The sequence below is a fragment of the Mchenga conophoros genome, linkage group LG4 (assembly GCF_057382185.1).
Source record: "Mchenga conophoros isolate Kocher_MC1m ecotype Shallow Benthic linkage group LG4, M_conophoros_male_GT1.1, whole genome shotgun sequence".
Classification (NCBI taxonomy): domain Eukaryota; kingdom Metazoa; phylum Chordata; class Actinopteri; order Cichliformes; family Cichlidae; genus Mchenga; species Mchenga conophoros.
The window spans coordinates 20,082,089-20,104,367 of record NC_140529.1 but is presented as its reverse complement, the minus strand read 5'-3'; the positions used below and the strand labels follow the sequence as shown (position 1 = coordinate 20,104,367).

At 38.3% G+C, this 22,279-nt stretch overlaps 1 gene segment (V, D, J or C); it reads right to left on the bottom strand.

Moving 5' to 3' along the window:
• Positions 1 to 7,575: 7,575 nt before the first annotated feature.
• On the bottom strand, positions 7,576 to 8,094 carry LOC146575951 (immunoglobulin heavy variable 3-43-like). The segment is given in 2 exon segments: positions 7,576 to 7,940; positions 8,013 to 8,094. Coding segments are annotated over 2 exon segments (432 nt in total).
• Positions 8,095 to 22,279: the final 14,185 nt, after the last annotated feature.

Here is a 22,279-nt window from a genome sequence, read left to right as displayed (position 1 = left end):
TGGAGATGGTAAACTGGTGGTGAACTTCTTTGATACACTCTTAAATCATTCTTGGTCATAGAGCTCCTCCTCTGGTGGCTTCATTCTACAACTGCTCAGCCACTGAGAGGTTATGTTCAGGTCTGCTGATGTTTTGTGTTACTGTGACTCTCTGGCACAATAATACACAGCAGTGTCTTCAGGCTGCATATTCTGTCCATTTAGAGTCACCGCGTTGCTTGAAGTGTCTAAATCAATACTGAATTTATTCTTTAGTGAATCTTTGTAGTAAGAGCCCGCAATACCTTTCACCCCAATCCACTCCAGTCCTTTCCCTGCAGGCTGTCGGATCCAAGCTGTGTACCAGCCAAGAGAATAAGAGACCTGACAGGTGATGGTCAGACACTGACCTGGCTGCACAATCACAGCACTGCAAAAACTCAAAATGTTACCAAGTATATTTGTCTAATTTATAGTGAAAAATATCTCATCACACTTAAAATAAGACACAATCAGCTACAGAGCAACATTTTAGTGAGATATATGAACTTGTTTTTAGACAGTGCATCTTGGATCTGGAGAATTTTCACTTATTCCACTGGCAGATTTTTTTTCACTTATTTTAACAAATATCACAAATATCTTATATTAAGTGAAAAACTTAATAGAAATTAAATACCTGTTAAACAAATAATTAGCTTCTTTTTCAAGTGTATAATTTCTTGTCAAGTCATAATGTTTGCAAAAGAATACTTTGTCCTTAACAGCTCAATAAACTGACAGGACAGGAAAAACAAAAATAAACCCAGAAAAGTTCACTGTAAAAGTCATCTCTCTCTGTCCAGTCTACAGTGCTGTAGTCACAGTGTTATAGTTACATAATACATATGTATCAGAATTTGCATTTGCTCAACCACTACCTCTATCAAGAATAGCAACCCCTTTATTTGCATTTCTTCCATTTCTTTCAGTTAAATAATAATCAGTTATCTTAGAGCTCCTCCTCTGGTAGTTTCATGTTATAACTGTTCGGACACTGAGAGGTTTTTGTTCAGCTCTGCTGATGGTTTGTGATACTGTGGCTCTCGAGCACAATAATAAACTGCTGAATCCTCAGCCGTCAAGCTGTTCATCTGCAGATACACCTGCTTTCTGCTGTTGTCTCTGGAGATGGTGAAGCGGCCTCTGACTGACTGAGAGTAGTAGATTTCATTACTATCATGGCGGATCCAAGCAACCCACTCCAGTCCTTTTCCAGCAGCCTGTCTGATCCAAGCAGCATAAATATCACCACTGAACCCTGAGTATGTACAGGTCAGTCTGTGTGAGTCTCCGGGCCTTTTAATCACAGATTCAGACTCAGTCAGTGTTTGACCCTCAGTACCTACAGACAAAAACAAAATTAGCTTCTTTATATCAAACATTTCATAATGTTTGCAGAAGAAATGTGCTGTTCTTACCAGCCCAGTAAACTGACACTATAAGAATAACAAAGGTAAACCCAGGACAGTTCATTGTAAAAGTCATGTCTCTCTGCTCAGTCTACAGTCATGAAAATCTCCCTGTTATATTTGGCAACACATGCGTAAAAATCTGAATTTGCATAAACTCCTCCTTAAAGTGAAACACACATAATCTCATACAAACATCGGCACACCACTTGTATTTAAAAATAATAATAATAATAAGCAAATCTTATAAAAATAATTATACACAAAAAATTATTATTGTTTTTTTTACTTAGTAAAGAAAAAGTTTCTTCAAAATTTAATCACCAACCAAAATCTTTCCGATATTTATAAACATTATACTTATATATTAAATTTATATTATTTGTTTTTGGATCTGACTGTATTGTTGTGATTTTGAAATTAATTCTATTTAGTCTGACGTGAATTAATGCTGATAAATGTATTAAAGATGGTGTTTCTTTCACAATGTTGTTGATGTTGAACAGCAATAAATTAATTTATATTAATGTAAACTGCAGAAAGCAAGTTTTCTATGTACTTAGACAACATTTTATCCTCTTGTGTCACTGTGGCTCTTGACCACAATAATAGAGAAAAATCCTCAGTTTACTATTTATTCATTATTAAATGTGTGCTCCATAACGTAATACAGTAATTAACAATAGGAACATTATGTCTCTTTACTGTTAAAGCTCATGTTGATGGAAGTGGATTCACTACAACATCAGCTGTTGCTTAAAAACAGGAACCAGATCATTAAACATTTTATGAGGCATCCAAAACTTGATAATACAAAACTAAACTCTAATAAAACTAATCCTCAGCATGGTGAATGATGGACATATCAAAAATGGTTTTCCAGTTAAAAAACAATTAAAAGGCAACCAAACACCACTGACAGAATAAGGATGGTGGGGTGTTTGCCCACAGACAAGCAAAAACAAGAATATATAATTCGATTATTTCATCTTGACATTATGATGTAGCAGAACACAGAGCTTTATAAAAATCTCTCTACAGCTTAAAAAACGATTGAAGCTGTATTTCAGTGAAAGTGTAGATAAGGGTGAAGGCAAAGCAAACCCTTCTCTTGATAAAGTATCTCTGTGTCACTGGCAACAATAAATAGCAGAATCCTCTGATGTCATCTGCAGATTCAGCTCCTTTCTGCTGTTTTCTGTGGAGATGGTAAACTGGTGCTGAACTGCTGCGAGTAATATTTCTGTCTAACACTCCCTCTATCAAGAATAGTAAACCCTTAACAACCTTTCCCCATGTTTTTTTTCTTAAATATACCTTAAATTCATTATTGGTGTAAGAAACTCCATTCCGGGTTTCTCTGAGGCGTGGGCTTTTATCATCAGAGTTCATCCTTTAACCTATAACAATTAAAATATTCTCAAGCATGATCAACGGTTAATTACGGTACCGGCCGGAGTACCGGGAGCAGTTTGGAAGAACAAAAAGACGCGGAGACTGTTCTAAATTGTCATCCCAAACTAACTCAAAGGTTTATTCTTTTGTGCAGGGTATTTATAGACAGAGAGGTTCGTGTGTCAACAAGTATCAAGTTAAAACCATATAAGGAAGTTCCCCCCCTCCCTCTGAAAGGGGCCTTCTACAATCGTTTCTCAACATACCTTTGACAGGTCCGTTAAACACTAAACAGTTAGAATCCTTTGTTCTACAGATGCACTCTCAAGGCCTATGATACAGAGGTCTCCTACATCCTGAGTTCTGACACAACCAGATGGTCATCACATAAACATCTTCTGCTAGGGAGTGATAAGTAAAAAGAGTGCTTTGTTGGTGTTGTCCTTCCAACCTTAGCATCTACTTTCACACCATAAATCTCGAGTTGACAAGGCAAGAGAAAATGAGGGTTAACATAAAGAGCCTTGTTAAGTCACAGAATCTTCAGTCTAATATCATCATAAAAGAAGTACCCAGTACATGCTCCCCTAATACTAAAATATCTAACAGTTGGTCTTGGAGCTCCTCCCCTGGTGGCTTCATGTTACAAATGTGCTCATGCACTGAGAGGTTTTGTTCAGGTCTGTTGATGTTTTCTCTTACTGTGACTCTCTGGCACAGTAATACACAGCAGTGTCTTCAGGCTGCATATTCTGTCCATTTAAAGTTACTGTGTTGCTTGAAGTGTACAAGTCAATGCTGAATTTGTTCTTCAATGAATCTTTGTAGTATGAATATCCAGTAACTTTCACCCCAATCCACTCCAGGCCTTTCCCTGCAGGCTGTCTGAACCAAGCTGTCCAATAGCCAAGAGAATAAGAGACGTGACAGGTGATGGTCAGACGCTGACCTGGCTGCACAATCACAGAGGCTGGCTGTGTCAGCTGTTCACACGTGTGGACAAAACATGTTGAATGTAGTAACAGTAAGAATCAGTGTGCAGTGATTATAGTGTTTGTGTTCAGTGAGACTCACAGGATCCAGCAGTAGAGCTCCAGAGAACATGTTGGTGCTAAATATGATCTGATGAGCTTCTCGTCTTCTTCTGTGACTGACTGCATGATATCAGACTTTATATCAGTCTGTGAGGAATTGATTTGCATACAGATGGATTCTGATAGATTATGAGAGAAAACAGATCACACTGTAGCATTAAGTAAAGAGTTTCAGCATAATTAATAGAAAATTACTGACGCTCATTTACTGCACTGCTTTATGCAGCAATGTTCACATTTTGCAGTCAGTTGTTTTCTGTGGGAAAGATCTGAAACCTAACAGCGATTAGCACAAAGTGTCCAACTGGTGTGTTTGATGCATTTAACAGCTCCTTTTAGTCCCCTTTATGAACTGGTGAGACAGAATACTTCAGAAGTACTTGTTGTTTAAACAAATGGTAAAAGATTTAATAATGAGTTTGCTCCTATCATCATGCTGATATTTGTCCTGCTCAGCAGCAAATCCAATTAGATATTAAATATGACTCATTTATGTCCCATTTCAGTATTTTCAATGTTTACATTGTAACTTAAAAACGTTTTCTAACATTTTTGACAATAAGTTAAACAGAAAATCAAAGACTGCAAAAGCAGCTGCTCACCTTATAATGTGTATTTGTATGTGCATACTTATGCAAACCATATTCTTCTGCCATTGTGTGTATCTGGCACAGTAACACACAGCACTAAATAACCATCCACTCTTGTTTTTCCTGCAGGGTGTCTGATACATTGCATTCCTGCTTGGCCAAAATTGAAACCGGTTCCTCTACAGGAAAGACTGAGGGCTTCTTGAGGCTTTTTTAACAGTGGAGTGGAGAGAATGGACTCCAAAGACTGACCATTCAAACCTGCTGAACAACCAGAAGAAAAAGCAGGTCTATGAAAATCAAGAAGAAAATAACAATTTAAACAAATGATCTAATTAAAAAATAATAATTTATGTATCACAACAGTGCAGGCGGACAACTGTCAGCAGGACAACACAGTCTGAACATCATCTTGAAAGTGAAGGTGTGAATGAAGGGTTTCAAATCAAGAGGACAGAAGTCCGCCACCTGGATTTTAGTAGGGAGAAGTATGTGGCTTAAATTTTATTCAAATGCCTAAAAAGAAAATGTGTTGTGGATTTTATTATGATATACATATATGTATACACTAGACATGTAACAATAATTACTCACATAAATTCTGTGCAATCATACATACTCATATATACTATGCGCACTTACAATGGAGTGTTTTATATAGTTAAGTCACTGTGTTAAGCATTTGACCTGCATGTTCAAAACGCACGAACCATATATTTAGGTCAAATACATCTACCATTATATTAATGAAAACGTTTGTGCCACTTGTTATATGAACACATGCTTATCAATGTTTGAAAATGTAATAATTAGGATCAATAAGTAACCTCTGATTGTGTTATGGCCAACGGTGACTAGTCCACACATAGGGTTATTCAGCTTGGCACTGGTAAAGTATGCACATAGGACCCTTTCTCAGCGTTCATCTGCGTTTATCTGTACCGTCCCACGTTTTGTCCAGCCCTTTCAATGCCTGTACAGCAAGTAAACCCAGCGCCGCTGGGCATGCACCAGGGATTCAGGTTCTTGCTACTATCTATGCTAACCCTAAGTAAGGGTTAGCATAGATGTTCAAAAGAAAAACATCATTTAGAAGAAGGATGAAAATTTTAAGATTATTTACATAGATTTCTACATGTCAATTTATTCTTCACAGTCATAAATATATAACATATAAACATGACAGCTTTCCAAACATATTTTTGCAATAAGGTAGTTTCATTGTGTTTTTAAGTAGATTTATGGAGTATGATTGCTATGAGGTACTTAATTTACGTGACTGTGAAAGGCAGAAAGCAAACTGCAGAGTTTTTTTTACAGCGTTTCTTCCTCTTGTGTCACTGTGACTCTCGAGCACAATAATAAACAGCTGAATCCTCAGTTGTCAGGCTGTTCATCTGCAGATACACCTACTTTCTGCTGTTGTCTCTGGAGATGCTAAACCGACCTCTGACTGACTGAGAGTAGAAGCTGCCACTACTGTCACCCCAGATGACAGCAATCCACTGTCATCTGGGGTCAGCCTGTCTGATCCAAGCAGCATGAATATCACTGCTGAACCCTGAGTATGTACAGGTCAGTCTGTGGGAGTCTCCAGTCCTTTTAATCACAGATTCAGACTCAGTAAGTGTTTGACTCTCAGTACCTACAGACAAAAAAAATGATTAGTGACTGTTTTCCGAGTATATCAGTTCAATTTCACAACAATGTTAGTAAAACAACTGCATTTTCCTTACCAGCCCAATAAATTGAAAGGATTAGAAAGGATTAGCCTTCACCTAAGGATTTACATCCCTGATAAGCAGAAGGAGCCTCACTATCTGTTTAATGTCTCCCATTACAATGGCCTCACTGTGTTAACTTTCAACATGCATGTAAAGTAGTGGCAGGAGTGCTCTTAAAGTGAGAAAGTGATATTACTATAACTAATGTGATATAATTAAATATGTAACCTCTCTAATTGTGACGTTGCTGAATTTGATTTTTATATTTTGGGGGGCAGTGTATAAATTGCTGACTGACAGATCAGCTGATCTGTTCTCTGACTTGACTGACCATCGACCCTCTATAACTCTGAGGAACAAACTGAAGATAAGGTTCCAACCTAACCAAATACCCTTTAAAGGAACAATTCAAATAATTAAGGACAATGACTTTAAATTTTATTTCATTTTGTGAAAGGCCCAGGTTGTAATTTCTGTTATGAACCTATTACCTGTTGATAACTAAAGTCACAGTTAACTGAAATTCCTGTGTTTTGATTGTTTTTACACATATCCAGCTTCTCCCCTAACATAGAGTAAGTTGTATTTGGGTTACATACAGTACATGTAATTACGAACAAAGTATCATCAAAATGGTTACTCCTCTGATAGGTGTTTTTCATGCCTTTGCACTTTTAGTGTTTCTTTCAGCGTGTTGATGATGTCAAAGTGCAGTTTATTTCTCTAAATGTGTTGTGTTTTTTGTGTCTGTGTTTTTGAGTTTTCATATGGCATTGCTTCCTCTTCTGAGAAGGTGGGCCAGCAACAGAAGAGTTGTCTCTGGAGATGTTAAACCGTCCTCTGACTGACTGAGAGCAGTGGCTGCTACTACCATCATAAGCAATTTAAGCAATCCACTAGTCCTTTTCAAGCACCCTGTCTGATCCAAACATTACTATAATTACTGAACCCTGAGTATGTACAAATCAGTCTGTGGCCTTTTAACTGCTGATTCAAACTGAGTCAGTGTTTGACCCTCAGGACCTGATAAACAAATAATTAGCTTCTTATTTCAAGCATATAAATTCATAATGTTAAAAGAAAGAATACTTTGTCCTTACCAGCCCAATAAACTGAGAGGACAGGAAAAACAAACACAAATCCAGAACTGTCCATTGTAAAAGTCTCTCTGTCCAGTCTACAGTGCTGTAAATCCATCACATAGTCCCAGTTTTATAATTACATAACCCATACGTATAAGACTATGTATCAGAATTTGCATTTGCGCAACCACTATCATTTATTTCCCTTGAATAATAGTAATAATCAGTTATCTTAGAGCTCCTCCTCTGGTAGTTTCATGTTATAACTGTTCAGGCACCGAGAGGTTTTTGTTCAGCTCTGTTGATGGTTTGTGATACTGTGGCTCTTTTGCACAATAATAAACAGCTGAATCCTCAGTCGTCAAGCTGTTCATCTGCAGATACAGCTGCTTTCTGCTGTTGTCTCTGGAGATGGTAAAGCGGCCTCTGAATGACTGAGAGTAGTAGATATTGCTGCTATCGCTCTGGATCCAAGCAACCCACTCTGGTCCTTTTCCAGCAGCCTGTCTGACCCAAACAGCATGAATATCCCAACCGAACCCTGAGTATGTACAGGTCAGTCTGTGGGATTCTCCAGGCCTTTTAATCACGGATTCAGACTCAGTCAATGTTTGAGCCTCAGTACCTACAGACAAAAACAAAATTAGCTTCTTTATTTCAAACATTTCATAATGTTTCAGAAATGTGCTGTCCTTACCAGCCCAGTAAACTGACACTATAAGGAAAACAAACATAAAGGCAGGACAGTTCATTGTAAAAGTCATGTCCCTCTGCTCAGTCTACAGTTGTGTAAATCAACCATGCAGTCTTTGTGTTATATTTGGCAACACTTATGTAAAAATCTGAATTTGCATCAGTTTCTTCTCCTCAAAGAGGAACACATGTCATGTCACACAATCCTCTGCACATCACTTATATTAGTCAGGTAAATCTTATAAATGCACAAATTATATTTATTATTTATGAAAAAATAGATAATAATTTTCTCTCAAAATGTATGAAAATCTCCATAAGTGCTAATTATTAAACACATGTTCTATGAAGATATTAATACTGTGGGAACAATATGACTTGTTACTGCTAAAGTTCATGTTGATGGCATCTCTGAAAAAGTTTCACAAACAACAAGTTGTTGCTTAAAAACCAGCACTAAATCAGGAAACCATTTTATCAAACATCTGAACCTCCACAAAAAAGTAAAATACATTAAAACTGTCACTCAGCATGAATGATGAATGACATTCAACCTAACATAAAAATAAATAAAACCTAAATAAACTCAATCAAAATTTCAAACTCAGATATATTTAAGATTCAAAACTCAAAATCAACACAAAATTCTAAGAACAGGACTTCTGCATGGTTTAGGAGTTTTGGATTTTTAAAACATTTTTTGTTGTTTGTTGGTTTTTCTTACAAATGAGAGCATTTTCTATTATCTCATGGAAGTAAGTGTTGGATGAGTTATTTAGTGTTTAATAAAGTTGATAAAAAGCGTTCTTATCTAAGTGGTCTGGTCTTGTAACCATAAGTGGGGTGAGAGCCTCTCTTCTTGTGGCTTCATGTCAGTGTGGAGTTTGTGGCATTTTTGTTAAGGTTTCCTGATTGGTTTTCTCCATGCATCTCTCTCTCTCTCTCTCTCTCTCTCTCAGCTGCTTTCTGTTGTTTTGTCAGCAGATGGTAAATTGGGTGGTAAATTTTTACTGTTACCCTTGAGCTACAGCCACCCACTGGCACAGATGAGTAAACCGTCACAAGGTTTTGGATAAAGTGTAAACTCACAAACCTGTCAAACCTGCATTTGAAACTTTGGCTACCATAGCAGTATATATTTGGGTCTTCTAACTAAAATAGGAAAAGAGGAACATAAATAGTGCCTCATTGCCAGACCTGGCCCACATCTGGTTGGCATACACACTGCCATGACACGGGTCAGTCAGACGTGACAGTTTGATGCCAGATCCGGGCCAGACCTGTTTTCTATGGGCCTGGGCCACATGAACCAAACCACAATCGAGCCAGATATGGCATGGCATCACATAGACAGTGCTATCTATGCCAGGCCTGGCTCATATCTGGATATCATACGTCTTATCATGCCAGAAGTCAGCCAGCAGTGCCGCCTTGATACCAGATCCGGGCCAGACCTCCTTACTATGTGGGTTGTTGGTTTTTTTTTCTCTGTATGTATTATTGTAGGGTCTACCTTACAAAACAAAGCGCCTTGAGGCAACTGTTGTTGTGATTTGGCGCTATATAAATAAAATAAAATAAAATTGAATTGAATTGAAATTCATCTTTATTTTTTAAACGAATCTGTTCTTATTTGGCTTGTAAATTGACAAGAAAAGAAAAACAACCATAAACTCATGAGAATTTATCATCAAAGCTATTTTTCTGCCAGTCTTCAGTGGTGCAGCTCAATCTTGTCGTGCCCATTTTTATATTCTGCAGCACATATTCAAAGATGGAAACAGCCTGAGTTTGCATCAGCTTCTCCTCATCATTAATCAGTTTATCAAAAGAAAGTATCAAGCTAACCAAACAAACAGATATACAAGTAATATGTATGTTCATTCATGTTTTACTCAGCAGGGTTTGATCACTCATTAGTAATACAAAGATAATTATTTTAGTTTTTCCTGATTTTACCCCAAAGTAAAATAAAAGAGAATCTGACAAGGATGCCTCCTGGGTTAATGTGTTCCGGGCATGTCCCACCGGGAGGAGGCCCCGGGGCAGACCCAGGACACGCTGGAGAGATTATATCTCTCAGCTGGCCTGGGAACGCCTTGGTGTTCCCCCGGATAAGCTGGAGGAGGCGGCTGGGGAGAGGGAGCTCTGGGCTTCTCTGCTTAGGCTGCTGCCCCCGCGGCCCCGGATAAAGCAGAAGAAGGTGGATGGATGAATAGATGGATGGTAAAATAACAAAAAATGTTTTCATTTATTTATAAATGTATTTTTTTCCTAGAAGTTTAACTCACAACCACAGTAAATCTGATAACATTCATCAGTACAAATTAGTGCAGTTGGGTTTTCTGAGCATCCCAGTTGTCGTTCCTTCACGTCTTTCCTTGACCTCATGACATCAGGCACTGAAAAAACAAAATGATACTTTTTTGACAGGTTGACCTCCACCTTTCTATTATCTCTACAGATGGTGAACCACTCTTTAGATAACTGAAAAAGTATAGTCTAAATAATGATGAAATATTTTTGATTTTACTGTGTTTGCCATACCTTGTGTTAACTCGGAAAATATATTAAATGTATAAACATATATTTATTTCATGATATATTATTTAACAACAGTGTGCTCATGTAAAAACTACTGGACATTTGTTTTTTATGTGAATCTAAAATCTTGACTACTTATCTTGACAATGTATTCTTCTGAAATTATCCTTAAAAGTTTACATACATTTTTTCATATTATTTTATTATTATCAGAAAATACTTTTAAATTGGTTTTTCAAAATATGCTTTTATATATTGTAGAATCACAATATATATTATATTTATTTGTGTCAGTGAGCTGATCATCATATTTTTGATTATCTACTGCCCCCTGTAGGTTCCTGTGAAACTGTATGTCTGAAGGTTGTTGTAAAGCCTCTCTCATTACTTAAACCACTGTGTGTATCTGGCACAGTAATACACAGGAGAGTCCTCTGGCTTTAGGCTGGACAGTCTCAGATACATCATGCTGTTGCTGTTGTCTCTGGTGATTTCTATACGTCCTTCCACACTGCTCGCATACACTGTTTTACTTGCATCATACCATATAACCCCCAGCCATTCTAATGTTTTTCCTGCAGGCTGTCTTATCCAGTGCATTCCTGCTTGGCCAAAATTGAAACCGGTCCCTCTACAGGAAAGACTGAGGGTTTCCTGAGGATTTTTCAACACTGGAATAGAGGGAATGGACTCCATAGCCTGACCATTCAGACCTGCCAAAAACATGAAAATTATAAATAAAAAAGATTAGTAATGTGAGAAACAAATTCAAGAACATGTAATCAATTTCCACATTCTGTATTATAAATTCTAGTGACTTACAAGGCAGACAGAGCACTGCCAGCAGAGCAGACAAACTGAGCAACATCTTGAAAGAGAAGGTGTGAAGCAAATACTTTGAGAGCCAGTCATTAAAAGAACCTGAGTGTGCCATGTGAATTTCAATAGGGAGGGGCTCAACTATCTGGGTCACTTAAAATTCAAATGCATTTCAAAATAAAAAACATTGCATTTAATTCACTCTTTTACTTCTGCATTAGTTTTTCTTCCAAACATGGACTCACTTGTTGATGGGAATAGTTTTTTAGCAGTAAAAGACATCGTACTCACTCTTTTTCTGGGTATTGTTTTCCAGGAAACTCTTGCCCAGAGATGCATGTTTCTAATCTCATCTGAATCTCATCCTACCAACCTACTGACTATTTATGGTTGTATTAATTATTGTCTCTTTAACATTTTCATTTCTGTCTTGACTTTTTACTCACCCCACCAGATCACAACAGATTGATGCCCTCCGTGAGCCTGGGTGTCCTGGAGGTTTCATTCAACTAAAGGAAGTTTGACTCTCTCCCTACTGTACTTTCAGTCAACTTAGATTTCTCTTGAAAACATTATCTGGTATTTATTTTACAACATGAAGTGCACAGAAAATAATTTAAAATTTTATTCACAAGACATATGATGGCTCTTGAAACAAAAGGGTTTTTTCATGATCAATATTTTATTGTATTGTAATATTTTTGCATTTCTCCTGTTTCTTCTAGTTTGCCCACTCTCCTTTTTGGCCCTACCTTTCAGTGGGTTGCTCTGGCTCCGGGGCTCTATGCTTCAGATTTGACTTTCCCAATCTGCAGTGCTCTTTTTATAATGTTCATCACCTCTTGGTTTCTCTTTTTCATCCTTTCCAGTTATTACAGATAATGGCACCTCTTGAATCAGGCTTTCCAAGAGGTCCTTTTTCTTTTTTTTCTCCAGTGTCATGGTTTTTCTTTGGACTTTACCTTACAATATAAAGTATGATTAGATGATATTTGCTTTAAAGTAATAATGTATGAATAAAAATGGATTTAATGGAATGTCAAAGAAATTAGAATAAAAGATTTCATGCTGCTAACTCGTGAATTATTTCAATCTATTTTGCAGACAATTAAATTAACTATTTAAATCATTACAACTGGAATTAAAACTCCATCCATCCATCTGTCTATTCTGTACTTCTTAGCCGATTCATCATTGTGAATGGCTGATAGATGGACTTTACAACGAATGGCCTGAACTGTCTGTTTCACGTATCATTCAAATGAATCTAAAAACAAAATATGTTGCATCAAATTGTATGCTTTTGTTTTTTAGAGTTGTTTAGCAATGGTTTTATTCCCTTAGATTCACTTTCTATGGGAGATGGTCTTTTGTAACTTCTAAACTATGAGCTGAAACATTTGAGTTCCTTCTCTGTTTTCCAGTAATGTGGTACAGATATTAGCAGTGCTATTTTCCTGGTTAGGGAGAGCTATGCTAGATGAACACAGCTGTAAAACCTGCAGTGTTACAGTGATCAGAGGGTGCTTGCTTGAGTGTTGACATATTTTTTCATACTGATTTTTTTATCATTAGTTTTCACAGTTGTGTGTCTAGAAGTACATTATTTTAAATATGCAGTGAGACGTAGAAGAACATGTATCATATTCTGAATAATCTCTTCAGCAGTAAGTGAAATATAAATGGTCAGGAGAATGAGCAGCCATTCTGATGATTATGATTATATGGATTACATATATGGTGATATGTGCTCATCTGCATATTTCAATTACTGATTAATTTAAACTTATTCATGCTCTCTGTTTAAATGCTTAAATACTTTTTTCATATTGATTTTCTTTATGAATCACCTTCAAAAACAAATGTTTTATAAATATTCTCACTCATGTCATGGCTTCTTAAAAATGTTATAATATTGGTAGTCATCTACTGCCCCCTACAGGTTGTTATGAAAATATATAGCTGAAGGTTTTTGTAAAGCTTCTCCCATATCAGAAACCACTGTGTGTGTGTCGCACAGTAATACACAGCAGAGTCCTCTGGCTTTAGATTAGACAGTCTCAGATATGTCATGCTGTTGCTGTTGTCTTTGGTGATTTCTATACGTCCTTGCACACTGGCAATATATTCAGTTCTACTTGAGTCACTCCAAATAGTTCCAAACCATTCTAGGCCTTTTCCTGCAGGTTGTCTGATCCAGTGCATGCCATAGCTGCCAAAATTGAAACCAGATCCTCTACAGGAAAGACTGAGAGTTTCATGAGGATTTTTCAACACTGGAGTGGAGGGAATGGACTCCATAGCCTGACCATTCAGACCTGCCAAAGTACCAGAAGTATAAACAGTTAAAAAATAATTTAATAAAATGATAGTAATGAAAAAATCACTTTGTGTATTATAGCATAAAGGGACTCACAGGGCAGACAGAGCACTGTCATCAGAACAGACAGTCTCAGCATCATCTTGAAAGTGAAGGAAGTGCTTCAGATAGTTAGTGAGAGGACATAAGTGTGGCATCCCTATTTTATTAGGGAGGAGCAAACATATCTCAAATATATTCAAATATTATTCAAAAGGATGTTTTAACTGCAAGTCTCTGCAACACTTTTAAATTTGTTTCCTTAATTGTTCATTATGTCAAACAGTTGCCACTCACAGCAGCTACATGTTAGTGTGACACCAGCTGTTTCTTTACACATGAGAATAAGCATGACGTCCATTTCAGTTTGCCATCAACCTGCAAGACTTTTATTTTCTATAATCACTATTTTATGACTTTTCTTGACAGAATGTTGTACAATTATAGAATAAAGTGCATGACTTCTCTCCAGCTTGTCCATCATTCTCCTCTCTGTCATCTTTCTCCATGTACATTTCGTCAGGTGTCTCTTGCTCCAGGGCTGCATATTTGTGATCCAGCCCTACCAACCCACTAAATGTTTGGCTTCTTCTTTTTTCTCTGTGCTTTTTGCTCACCCCACTCAGTCATGGCAGAGAGCTGTCGTCTCTGAATGTGGTTCTGCTGAATGTTTCGTCCTGTCAAAGGAAAGGAAAAAGTTGGCCATCAAACCAAGTTGACTACGTGTCTTTCAGATGCTGATCCAGGCGTGCATTGCGCCACGTCTGGATCATCAACTGAAAGTTTTACTGCTACAATCATCTTTGCTGTTTCAGCAGAGTCCAGTTTGGGATTCTTTTAGTGTCATGTTCTCTTATATTAACTCTGATGAAGAAATACGTGAAACAACTTTATTTCAGTCACATTTCAAATCTATATTATATTCACCACAGAAGACACACATCAACAGCACATCAACAGCATTCATCAATGCAACATACACAGTAGCCTAGTGTAAGTGGAGTTTGATTCAGTTTGTAACAGTTTCAAGGAAAGTGTTTGGAAAAAGACATAAGATGTAACTTTTTGATTGTTCAACCCTGCTATTGTCTCTTGAGATGCTAAACTTGTGTTTAAAAAAGCATGTTGTAAATACTTCAAATGTCTTTGGTTTTACTTGTTGTTTTAAAGTCCTTTTCTCTGGAATACAAAGGAAAAAGTAAAATATTTGCATTAACTTCTCTATCTCACAGTTTACATACATTATTCTTTTTTTCATAATATTTTTATTATCATAAAATCATTTTAGATTTTTTTTTTTTAAATATGCTTTCACATATATCACAGGAGTTATTGTGACAGTGAGTTGAACATCATATTTTTGATCATCTACTGCCCCCTGTAGGTTCCCGTGAAACTGTATAGCTGAAGGTTTTTGTAAAGCCTCTCTCATTACTTAAGCCACTGTGTGTCTGGCACAGTAATACACAGCAGAGTCCTCTGGCTTTAAGTTGGAAAGTCTCAGATATGTCATGCTGTTGCTGTCATCTCTACTGATTTCTACGCGTCCTCTCAAACTGCTTGCATAACTGTTGCTGCTGGAAGATGAGAAGCCAATCCCTATCCATTCCAGTGCTTTTCCTGGTTGTTGTCTTATCCAGGGCATACCACAGCAGGTAAATGTGAAACCAGATCCCCTGCAGGAGAGACTGAGAGTCTCCCCAGGCTGTTTCACTACAGGACTGGAAGGAATGGACTCCATACTCTGACCTGTAACACCTGATGAGATGAATACAGATAAAACTGTGAGACAGACATCTTCAAAATGTTCTGGTATCGCTGACTGACCATCATTGTTTCCTGGTAAATGATGAAACAGTAAGAAGCAGAAGAACTCACAGGGAAGTGAAAAAGCAACCAGCAGCAGAGTGAGTGTCTGTGTCATTGTGAGTCTAGAGATTCTTCACTGCTGCTCTGATGATCAACAAAACGTTTAAGACAAGTCAGCAGCACAGAAGTACACTGCACACAGTGAAGATTTGCATCAGGATATTATGTAGAAGGAGTGGCTCTGACATCTCTTATTATTTAATGACAATTTTCTTTCATTTTGTAATGTAAAGTGGCTTGAAAAAGTGTTCATACCCCTTGAACTTTTACACATGTTGTCACCTTACAATCACAAAATTAAATGTGTTTTATTGAGATTTTCTGTGATAGACTAACACAAACTAACACATAATTGTGAATTGGTACAAAAATGATCAATGTTTCCAGAGTTTTACTCCACAAATCCGGCCTATATGGAAGAGTGGCAAGAAGGAAGCCATTTTTGACAGAAAGACATAAAAAGTCCCGTTTGGCAGGAGCCACGCAGGGGACACAGCATACATGTGGAAGAAGGTGTTCTTGTTAGATGAGACCAAAGTTGAACTTTTGGACCTAAATGCAAAGCACTACGTGAGGTGGAAAAGTAACACCGCTCATCACCCTGAACACACCATCCCCACTGTGAAACATAGTGGTGGGGATGCTTTTCTTCAGCAGGGACAGGGAAGCTGGTTGGATTTGGTGGGAAGATGGATGGAGCAAAATACAGGGCAACCTGTTGGAGGGTGCAAAGGACTTGAGACTGGGAAGGAGAACCTTTTTCATATGAAGAGCCATTTTAATTTTTACATAGCTCTGCTTTTATAACTATTTTTATTTTTATAGGGGGGGGATGTTTCATTATTATGATTATTTACATAGAAATACTCTAGATTCTAGAAATACACTTTCACACATGGTAGAATCAGGTATTATTGTGTCGTCAGATTAACATCAGATTTTTGATCATCTACTGCCCCCTGTAGGTTCCTGTGAAACTGTATGTCTGAAGGTTTTTGTAAAGCCTCTCTCATTACTTAAACCACTGTGTGTGTCTTGCACAATAATACACAGCAGAGTCCTCTGGCTTTAGGTTGGAAAGCCTCAGATGTACCATGCTGTTGCTGTCATCTCTACTGACTTCTATACGTCCAATCAAACTGCTCACATATCTGTTGCTGCTGGAAGGTATGTGGCCAACCCCGATCCATTCCAGTCCTTTTCCTGGTTGTTGTCTTATCCAGCTCATACCACAGCAGGTAAATGTGAAACCAGATCCCCTGCAGGACAAACTGAGAGTCTCCCCAGGCTGTTTCACTACAGGACTGGAAGGAATGGACTCCATACTCTGACCTGTAACACCTGATGAAATGAAAACAGAAATGATGTTCTGGTATAACTGACTGACAAAGTGTTTCCTGGTAAATGATGAAACAAGAAGCAGAGGCACTCACATGGCTGAAAGAAAGCAACCAGCAGCAGAGTGAGTCTGTTTGTCATCCTGATTCTCCACTGCTGCTCCGACGATCTACACAAAGTACAAGATAGGTCAGCAGGACAGAAGTACACTTCACACAGTCGCATTTGCATCAGGATTTAATGAAGAAGGTGTGGCTCTTGTGCTGTTATTCCTTTAACTGAATCTAATGTTGCCTTCATTTTGTAACCTAGCTGATTTTCTCTCTTCGTAAAACATTCAAAAATAGGATATTTTAAAGTTGGATATCAATTTTTTTTTGTTTAAAATGATATATTTTGTGTAACTAGAACATATATAGAACAAGACTAACATGACCTCTCTCATAGCTGGCAGTTATTAATATTACTGCATAAGGTTGTTTTAGATCTTCAACTGCACTTTGTACATTTCATGAATTAATCTGAAAAATATTTAGTTATCACATCCATCCACACTGTGAGGCTGAGAAGTTAAGTTTTGGGTTGTAACAGATTTTTTTTTTCCAATTTTTATTTTCTTCTAAAATTAATTTACTCATTCAAAATATATTATTCATTATTATACGTGGTCAAAGACTATCCCATTTCAAAAAAGATAAGAGAGGGGCAGCAAATCACCAGAGACTAAGAAAAATGAAACTACTGGAACAACTCACAACTAATGATGTTAATTAGTGAAATTAGTATAAGAAGAAAATCCCTGAGAGATTAAATCAGAAGCAAAGATGAAATTCAACAACTAAAATATTTTTGATCATCTAAAGTATGATGTGCGTCAATTATTAATCACTTATTAGTCATTGATTAATACCAGTACTGAATTAGGACATGATACATTACTGGCCAAGTGTTTGCTCAGAGGATGCTGTTTGATTGTTGGGGTTTTCCCTCTGTTATTGTAGGATCTTTAGCTTACAATAAAAAGCATCTTGAAGCAACTGTCATAATTTGGCACTATTTTAACTGAACTGAACTGAATTGAATTGAGCTCAAATGGCAGCCAGTGCATGGGTTCAGGAAGCCGCAGGCTGGGCACAGTCTCATTAAAATAGGTTGTCCTGTGATCTTGTTGATGAAGATACCCCCCATATAGTAACATTATCTCCATATAATAGAGCAGCATTCTTCCTTTGTAGTTAAATTGGCTGTTATATTATACCTCATTAAATTAAATATACAATAGTTTAAAGTATGCTAAAGTTCAGGTCTTTTTGTGATTCAAATCCTGACAGATCACTGCATTTGTTTAGGATTCTGTTTCTTGTTTTTTCATCATTTACCATCTCCTCAGGTGTTACATTTCAGAATATGGAGTCCATTCCTTCCCATCCTGTAGTGAAACAGCCTGGGGAGACTCTGTCTCTCCTGTAGAGGATCTGGTTTCGCATTTACCTGCTGTGGTATGCACTATATAAGACAACAACCAGGAAAAGGACTGAAATCGATAGGTGTTGGCCACAGACCTTCCAGTGATAACATATATGTGAGCAGTTTGAGAGGATGTATAGAAGTCTGTCAAGATGACAGCAAAAAGATGACATACCTGATGTTTTCCAACTTGAAGTCAGAGTACGGTGTACATTTTAGGACATCGTCAGGTCTCAAGAAAAAAGTTGTCAGGTATCAGACAAAAAATCTGGCTAATTCATTCTAGCTAGCGACAGTGGTGAAACGTGATTTTTTTGTTTTTTATTCAGAGATGTTTCTGTTTTATTAGGAGACTGTCTCACCCCAACATCGTCAGACTCATGGCAGTTGCCCGCACTGAGTCCTGCTTTTTGTTGGCAGCTGAATACATTCATGGCGCAACCCTGCAGCAAGTGCTTCACACAGACAGCTGCTACTCTAATAGTCTGTGTTATTGAAGGATTCAGCACTTCTTATGGTTTTTTTAATCCATTTTTAGACAGCGATGAGATCGGCTACACACTCCACAGAAGCCCAGAGTTACTGTTAATATCAAAAATATAATGCTGTCCTTTGAGATTTTAACATTTAAGACTGTGAGTGTAATGGATCTAAAACTGTTTAAATCTCTTCAGCCTGGTAACATGGAAACTTTAAAAACAGCAGCAGAAGGTTTCAGTAGTGTAGTTTAATTTGTTCTTTTTATTTAATAATAATCCATATTATGTATAACAGCTACATTCACCCTGGAGAGAAACTAGTGAGGGAAACCATCAGGACCAAGTTGGGTTTCCTGGGTCCAGAGGTTTGGAGAAACTTCTTCCCTTTCTTTCATCACAGCTGTCCTGTGCCAGAAGTTCTGTTGACCCACTGAAAGAGGCATCATTTAAGAAACACCAGGAACACTGAAGCTCATCGCATTGATCAAGCAGGACTCATGATCTTCACCAGCAGCTCCCTCACAGGGAAATCTTCAGCACTCCTCCGTAGGCCCGCCCCAGGAGATGGATAAACCCAGCATTTCATGAACACTGTGATGGAGACATTTGGTTTGTGTAATGTTATAAATACTCGGATACTCCCCAGAGGCTCTGGACTTTTACATAAAGATATTATATTCAGTCCTGTAGAAAGTTATATATTTAAAAATATGTGATCCTCTCTGGTTACTCTGGTATGAATAACTCTGCATCACTTTATGGTAAATAACACACTATCTGCAAAAAACTGTGACCTTTGACCTTCATCAGGTTTTATTTAATTGTGTTAGAGAAACTCAAACGTGCTCTTTATGCAGCTGAGTACATCAAGTGTTTAAAACGGAAGCTGTGCAGGTCTGAGATACAAACTGAGGTCCTGTTAATGCTGATATATAGTGACACAGTTACATGGGTGATTAATCCTTTTGTTTTTTTGTCTTCAACTTTATCAATAAAACAGCTGCAGCTTTCACTACAGCACATGTGGTACTTTAACCTTTGTACTGTTTTCATCAGTTCATTTTGCAGTTAACATGTGAACATGTTGGATGATCTGTCTGCCGTCACTGGGTGGTGCTGAGGTCTGAATCTGAGGGCAGCTCCTGTAATCACAAAGAGAACAGAACCATCAAACTCAAATATAAATTTTATCCCTCAAAATTGAAATAAAGCTGATTCTTCTGTCCTCACACACTCAGGATCTGAAGTTCTTCTCTTACATTTTTTTCAGTATTACAGTACACTACAGTACTTTAATCCATAGTTCCTGATTAATGAGGAGCTACATGGTACAAGCTTTTTTTTTTTCTTTTTTTTTTTTAAAGTTATTGTCTTTACAGATGTGGCAAGAGACTGAAAACATGCTGTTGTTTGCACATATTTAATAATCAGCTCTGCACAGGAGCTGAAGCAGGATGCAGCCTGTTGCTTTTACAGTATAATACTTGTAATAAAAGTACAGTAACAGTAATTTTTGACTGAGTAGCCCGGAGCGTTTCTCTTGATTTCTTTAGTCAGTGTAAATTCATTCACCTGCACAGATTAGCTAAACGAACCCTGACAGCCGAGTCCTCATCTTAGCTAGCTAGGTCTCAGGACCGAGCTAAGGATGGTAGTTACGGATTAGCTGACAAACACGTTTAACTTACCGAAAAAGTGCAGCAGGGCCTCGGGTCCTTCTGTCGAGTAGTCCAGTTTACTGAAGAACACCTCAGGCTGTCAGGTTAAAACACTCGGTCGTGTTTTCGTAGCGTAAACGCTGGCACTCCTCTCAGAGCCTACGCTCTATCTGCTATCCGGTTGTTCAGTGATGACGCGACGAATCCTACTTCCGGGTCTAAAGTAGTCTGCGTTTAATATGGCTTTTGTGCTGTTAACATGTTTAATGTTATGTATTTTCTTCTATTTAATCTCAAAAAGCTCCTAAAACAATCAGTGATCACTGTTGACCTCCCTCGGCTTTTATTACCGCTAATCATTTATTTAAGATCAGTTTTTAAAACCTTAGGATGTAACTACAGCCCAGCCCATGCAGCAGTATATGAATGACTAACCTCGTATTGTGGATGGATTATCTCAGTTGTTCTCCTGGCTGAAGTTTGGTCCTTTTACAGCATCCTGCCATGCGATTACATTTGTTCCTGACCACCGAGAACACTCACGTTAACTTTTATCCAGTGGGAAAAAAGTTAGCTTGTTTATATTATGCTAACATAGCTGTGTCGCTAGCGGTCACATAGCACATCATTATATAGCAGCTAGCCAAACTTCAGTAACCCTACAAACGTCACTGCTGTTTAGTTTTCTGTCTTCATTTATGCTGGAAGTGATAGCAGAGCTGTACGTTTTAATTTGTTTCCAAAACCCCGCAGTCAGGACATGCTATATTGTATTTAGATAGAAGCTAGCGAGCTAACTTCCTGCTAACTTCTAACTCCGTTAAATGTCATAAATTCCGTTTTCATGGATGCCTGGATGTTGTTACACCTGGTAGAGCAGAACGCTGATCATTTTATTAAAGATGAAAGACTTTAGACAGTTTTTCAACTCTCAGTAATGCCATAATGATCATTTGATATATGGACCTGCAGCGGAGTTTAGACCCAGACACGGCTAGTGACGTCAGACTGAACAACCGGATTCCCGAACAGAGATACGCAAGTTTCTCCGTGACTGCAGCTGCCAGTCAAAGCTGTTATGATGACGTTTCACCCCAATTTAACATCACCGCGGTAGGAATTAGAATCAAACTTATGGGAGAGGAGACCCCTTGAACATCAATAAGCGTGATGAGAACTATCCATCCATCCATCCATCTTCATCCGCTTTATCCGGAGCCGGGTCGCGGGGGCAGCAGCCTAAGCAAAGAGGCCCAGACCTCCCTCTCCCCAGCCACCTCCTCCAGCTCATCCGGGGGAACACCAAGGCGTTCCCAGGCCAGCCGAGAGATATAATCTCTCCAGCGTGTCCTGGGTCTGCCCCGGGGCCTCCTCCCGGTGGGACATGCCTGGAACACCTCACCCAGGAGGCGCCCAGGGGGCATCCTTGTCAGATGCCCGAACCACCTCAGCTGGCTCCTTTCGATGTGGAGCAGCAGCTGCTCTACTCTGAGCCCCTCCCGGATGGCCGAACTTCTCACCCTATCTCTAAGGGAGAGGCCAGCCACCCTTCGGAGGAAGCTCATTTCCGCCGCTTGTATCCGCGATCTCGTTCTTTCGGTCACTACCCACAGCTCGTGGCCATAGGTGAGGGTAGGGACGTAGATCGACCGGTAAATTGAGATTTTCGCTTTTACACTCAGCTCCCTCTTCACCACGACGGACCGGTGCAGCGTCCGCATTACTGCAGCCGCAGCCC